We start from the raw sequence: 6,474 nt of genomic DNA on the forward strand, positions 1-6,474 counted from the left end.
TCGAATAGTTTTCTTCTTCTTTTTATTTTTACACATCACGGACGTGATGGCCCAGTGGTAGAACGCCCGCCCAATGAACAGGAGGTCGTGGGTTCGATTCCGTGCCGAGTCATACCATTAAAGACTTAACAAAACTGGGACCCTTCTGCCTTCTTGCTGTTGTTATTATTATCATTATTGTTATTAATACTTTTATTATTACTATTACCATTATTATTACTGTTATTATTAATATCATTACTGTTATTATCATTATATTATTAATATAATTATTATTGCAATTATTATTACTGGCCATGCGTTTTAAGTTGGGCCCGCAAATAGGTGGTATCGTTACATTTGCACGACAAGCACAGTAATAATTAATGGTATAAAACTTAAAATACATGTGCTACATGGGTATATTTGGTATTATATTAAAGGGAATCTTTATACCAATTACTTAAAAGAAAAAGAAATACTTGAGATTACTTCGTTTACCAGTAATTAGCAATTATGTAACATCAATTGGCCATTTTTGCTTGGTGGTAGACGAAGGGAGCATGACGAGGGGAGCATAAATTTTAATTTCATTAAGAAATTAAATGTGTAACATCACAGCACCTAAATATGTAATAGTTTTGGGGCTCACTAGCTTATTCTTCAATCATAAGTGGGTCAAATTTGAACTTTTCAGTTTAAAGGGTACCTAATTAAGCTAATTAGTATAATTAATTGATGTAAAACATGAAATTAACATGATTGAAATTCTGACTGTCTGATGTATAGGAAATGAGGAGAGATAAAATACAGTTGTGGGTTACACCTTGAATAAAATTTAGAAGCTGCATAAATTTCAAATAGAAAAGCACAAACTAATTAAAGGCTTCAGAGATAAATTAATCTATTGTTTTAATAATTATGACCTCATGGTTTCAATATTGACAGCGTAGACTGATAGTGATAACTTTGTGTCAGAATCTTCAGATTACTCTGGTAACATAATAGATATAAATACACCTTTTATGCAATTTTAATTAATGAAAAATTTATAACTTGTCAGTTGTTTTTGTTTACACTAATTTTAAATAAGCTCAAGCAGTAATGAGGACTTTTCATTGTGCATTCACATTTTTCCTATATTTATATGTTAAACCTGACTCTCAGTTGTCAACCTGTGGTCCACCGGTCTTTGAGCCAAGAGGTGACGAATCCCACAATTTGAGTCAAATGAAATCATTTTTATTCATAATAACCACAGTTAATATATTATAATATACTGGTTAGTGTTTGCAAGTGTATTTATGCAACTAAAGGCAAGACTAATTAATATTTTAGGGGTAAATCAAGCATTGATACATATTAACCCGCAAAAATTGTGATGTGAAATTTGGTCTCAAAAGACGATTGCGCCCAGTTATTTTGGTAGAGTTATCCCCAACAAGTTATATATCACTGGAAAGGTCTCACTCTAAAGAGTTGAAATATGCATGTTATTTCCCTATAGGGTGTAAAGTTTATCTGATTCTCAGATTTATTGGGAAGTATGTTTTTTTCACAGTTTTCCACATATTTTGACCTTTAACTTTTTATGACATTACCCTATGCCTTTTCTGATTGCATTTTTAATTCCTCAGACAATTTCCTTTCAGAATATATATACTTTTATGGGTAAAGGATGTCAAACATAAGAAAAAATACAATTTTATAAAATGGTGCGATTTTCGAGGAAAATTTGAGTTGTAACGGAAATGGGCCCAACTCAAAACGCATGGCCTACTATTACTTATATTATTGATATCATTATTATTATTGTTATACTATTATTATTATTACTATTACTATTATCATTAATATTATTATTATTATTACTATTTTCATTATTATTATTATTACTATCATTATCATCATCATCATTATTATTATTATTATTACTACTACTTTACTACTACAAATTTTCAATGGATATTTACAACCTTCCTACTCGGAGGCAGGTAAGCTGTAACCCAAACACAAATGGGGGCGGGCGGTTGGTTTACTTGGTAATTATCAGGTTCAGGTTTATTTCAAGAATAGTTAATTTGCTAACATTGAGTATACATGGGCTCAAAGTTAAAGGAGTGTGCTTAATTGCCTATAATCTGACAAAGTATTTTGTAAACATCGTCTTTTGGTCTTAAGTACATATTTTTCTCTCCTTGTAACCCTGTGTTTCTTGAAACTCGGTCTACATTCTTGTTGCTATATTTAGCATATGGTAAAAAGAAAATCTCCTTATACTGTGGTGTAAAAATACAACTTCCCTAGATGTGTGAAAAACGAAAATTGCGCGATCATTTATGCGTCGCAAGCAATATTATACTGTTTGAAAACTGTCTGACCTTTCGTGTTAGAAAAAGAATCCGAAGAATTGTTGAGGATCAACTATTCTACGCATGAGAGATTAATTTCAATACATTCTTTGGAACTTCCACCTTAAATAAGTCGAACATGTCTAGATTATTTCTCATACAAATTGGTTTCAATAACATTGTAGGGCCCCAAAATTCGGGTATTATCGATATCAAAATTCATTTTTCTCGTTACTAATTTTTTTTTTTTTGGGGGGGGGTGAGGTGGGGTGGTAGAGGATGAGCATATATGCTGATAATGGTCTTCAGGGGAGGTGTCAGGCTGTTTGATTTTTTTTTTGGGGGGGGGAAGACGAAAAACATATGGGAATCATAAAGTTCAACTTTAGGCCTACCTAAACCTCCCTTCCAATTTTGATTCTCCTTTCATCCTTCCTTCACCTTTTTTTCTTCCTTTTCTTCTCTTAATTTTTTGATCATTTGTGGGGGGAGGGTCGCCCCTGCCATCTGCCGCTGCAGCCATACCCCTGGTGGTCTTCTTATATTTGCTGATGTTGTTGTGACGATGGTGATTTGTGAGGTGTGATGAGGAGGGCAATACTGTATGGGACTATTGTCCTTGTTTTGTTATTAACGTTGTTGTTGGTGCTAGTCTACAGTTTTATGAATTCATATTGGAATATATTTTGATGGAATTATTAAGTATACTAAAGGTCAAGTCCACCCCACAATTTTTTTTGTATAAAAGAGAAAAAATATCATCAAAATCGGATGTAAAATAAGAAAATTATGACATTTTAAAGTTTCGCTTATTTTTCACAAAACAGTGATATGCACAACTCAGTGACATGCAAATGAGACAGACGATGATGTCCCTCACTCACTATTTCTTTTGTTTTCTATCGTTCGAATTATACAATATTTCACTTTTTACAGATTTGACAATAAGGACCAACTTGTCTGAACCATGTAATATTAAACAATGCTAATTCCACATGTACAGGGAAAAATTATCGTTATTTCACTTGGCAATGAGGAGAAAATTAGAATATTTCATATTTCGTTCAATAAAATACAAAAGAAATCGTGAGTGGATGACGTCATCGGTCTCCTCATTTGCATACCGACCAGGATGTGCATATAACTGTTTTCTGAAATTAAGCGAAACTTTTAAAATGTCATAACTTTTTTATTTTACATCCGATTTTGATGAGATTTTCAGTGTTGAACTTGTTGGATTTTTCTCTTTTTATTCAAATAAACTTTTTTCTGGGGTGGACTTGTCCTTTAGCTATCCCCATATTTCTTTCTACCGGAGAAGGGGCGGCGATGCGCGGGGAGGGGGAGGGTGGGGCCTTCTCAGGTAAATTGCAGAAGGTGGTCGCACCCTGCCCCCACCCCTGTATCACCGCCCATAGTATCATAGGCCAAAGCTGTACTGGCTATTGCCTGAAATATATCTATCATAAATCCAATGGATATGTTAAAATATTAATTGAATTGGAAACATATTATGCTTGCCAGATGTTAGTTTTAACCTACCAAGAATTTACAGCATGGCATCTAATTGCACCTCCCTTGCACTATATAGTCTAAATATTGTTTATATTTATGTTTGTATTTTTTCTATAGTATTCTCTGTTGTTGACATGCATGCTTAGTGCGGCAGTGACAACAGTTGCTGCTCGTTCCTGGAATATCAGCAGTATCGTCACGATCATGGTGAATATTTAATTTTGGTTTCCATGTTATAAAATAAAAATATGGTCCACAATTTTAGAGGATATAAAGGATGCGAAAAAAATATCATCTCAAGTTCAACTTTTTTCCGAGTAAAAAAGGGCAAAATCGAAATAAATCAATAGGCCTACATGTCAATAGTTTTAGTGACAGGAAGCACAAAGACTCAAAATGGCTTAGTAAAGGTAACTTTAAGAGGAGCCAGTTCTACGACCCCCCCCCCAAAAAAAAAGGAGAGACATGAACATTGGTGAGAATATTCTTTAACAGGATGCAATTGCATTCGCTTACACGCGTAATTGTTCCGACTATATTATCACTGTTCAAAGTAATTATACTCCATCGGCTATTCTTTTCGTATCAACCCTTTCAACACTTCCATCGGAAAGCTCTCATGAAAAACATTACATGTATGCCAGATGGGACAAGACAATCTAAAGTTACCTCACATCTTGTTCAGCACATAGGCCTATGATGAAATATTTCACAAATATACGGGCTTCTAAATCTGAACAACTCCATAAGTGCATCATGTACTCACGGTAGGCAAAATAAAGGTAAAATAAAGTCAATATGCCTAACGATCTCTTTTGTCTCGGTGAATCGTTTTTTTGTATCCTTACATGGAAAGTCAGACTTTTGGTATCGATTGGATGAATAATGAATGAATCCATTCGCTTATTTTCGGTGTAGGCCCGTATTAGACTAATGGTGTAATGTATTCTGATGGTTTTTCATGTAGTTTTATAATGTATATTTTATGTTGATAACAAAGAATGGAATGAAAAATAAAAATTGATATCGAATGCGGTTTTGCACATCATGAAACCAGTAGCTAGAAAGTACATTAAAACAGACCTTATTGGGACGTCAGTATTCGATCATTGAAGACCAGATTCAGAATGTAAAGAGATAGAGGTAGACCCGAGAGAATGAAGATGGGAGGGGGGGGGGTAGAATCAAACTTGGAGATAGAGAATGAGATACGAAGAGATGGTACGTGAGAAAGATGCAGGGGGGGGGTGAAGAGACTCAAACGTTTCCAATATGGCAGTCAGAGGTCAAGGAACTTATCATAAATGATCTGACCAAACACCTTCCTTTATTCCAAACCACAGTGCTAAAACCTCCTACCTCGCAATTACAAACCAAATCTTCAAGATTTCACATTTTCCAGGAGCCCAGTGTTCCTCATTGACCAAAATATGGAGCAAGCTAATATTATGTAGGCCTACAAATGATGCTTCTAACGGCCACTCACTATGTATGGTGATACCTTTAATTTTCAACGCTGAATGATTTATGAATAGCCTGCAAAATGATACATCATAGCTCTGATAAACATCATCATATCGCAGGCTATTAAAAAAATAATTCAGTACTTGAAAATTTTAAAGTATATCACATATGGAATATTAAAAAAAAAGCGCTCGAGGTCTATGTGAAAAAAAACCCGGGGAAAAAGCGATGAATGTTAATTCTGAACATAATAATACAACGCAATCACATTCTTTAGGAAACCAGTAAGAGATCATTAGGCCTATAGGATCCATGATATTACGAACAAGAATGAATCAGAACGTAAATATCACAGCTGTGTGAAAGTTCAACGTCAATTAATGAGAGTGCGTACTTAAGCTTACTCATCAACATGGGATGACCACGGGGATGACCATGGAGCTAGCCCCATGAAATGACAACAGAAAGTGACCATCACGTAGGATACACTGACTGAATGAGTGCAGAGCAGAGTGTCCAATTGACACGATAACATGACCCAAACCATATCAGTTTCAACTTCCAAAGTTCGGATGAGTTTTATTTCGGCCATATCGCTGCACAAAACACATTTTCAGATTACTTAGAACATGATACTTGGTTTCTACATAATACTCACATCTAGCACGATAGACTGCCGATCAAGATCCACTTTCTTTCGCGCGCTTGGGTTGATCTTCTCATCTGCCATGGTGCTCGAAAACTCCGAGAATACAACCTTGGATGTGACCCGGGAGAAGACGATGTTTCGGTGGTACAAACTTCAGATTATAACCGAGTCAAAAAAAAATTAATTAAGGTCGTCGTACTCTGATACTGCTCCTAACACTATATATGCTTTGGGAAGCCACTCCAGAACTTCAGAACTCTAGAACGACGAAACACAAAATGATCCCGGCACTGTATACTGCGAGTGAGCCTAGTTTATCATCATGATCATAGCCGAGAGATAACCTCAGTGAACGGTAAACCCGGTTTATCATACAGCTGGTATATATAAAAGTATATTCAACCAGGGAGTTGGAAATAGAACCACACCTACTCCATGCATGTGTTTCGGAAGAGTTGTTCAGTTGCAATTCGCTCGATCGCAGCATGAAAGCGGCATTTGGTGAATGGCGAGGTC

At 35.4% G+C, this 6,474-nt stretch overlaps 1 protein-coding gene across 1 annotated transcript in view; it reads right to left on the reverse strand.

Moving 5' to 3' along the window:
- Positions 1-6,474, reverse strand: part of LOC121431689 (long-chain-fatty-acid--CoA ligase 1-like) — a 31,032-nt gene extending 24,558 nt beyond the window's left edge. Inside the window, exon 1 of the mRNA XM_041629342.1 lies at positions 5,968-6,474. Within this exon, the coding sequence (XP_041485276.1) occupies positions 5,968-6,039 (72 nt within the window). The 5' untranslated portion in view covers positions 6,040-6,474. The remainder of the gene's footprint in view (positions 1-5,967) is intronic.

The sequence above is a fragment of the Lytechinus variegatus genome, chromosome 18 (genome assembly GCF_018143015.1).
Source record: "Lytechinus variegatus isolate NC3 chromosome 18, Lvar_3.0, whole genome shotgun sequence".
In the NCBI taxonomy this organism is placed as follows: Eukaryota; Metazoa; Echinodermata; class Echinoidea; order Temnopleuroida; family Toxopneustidae; genus Lytechinus; species Lytechinus variegatus.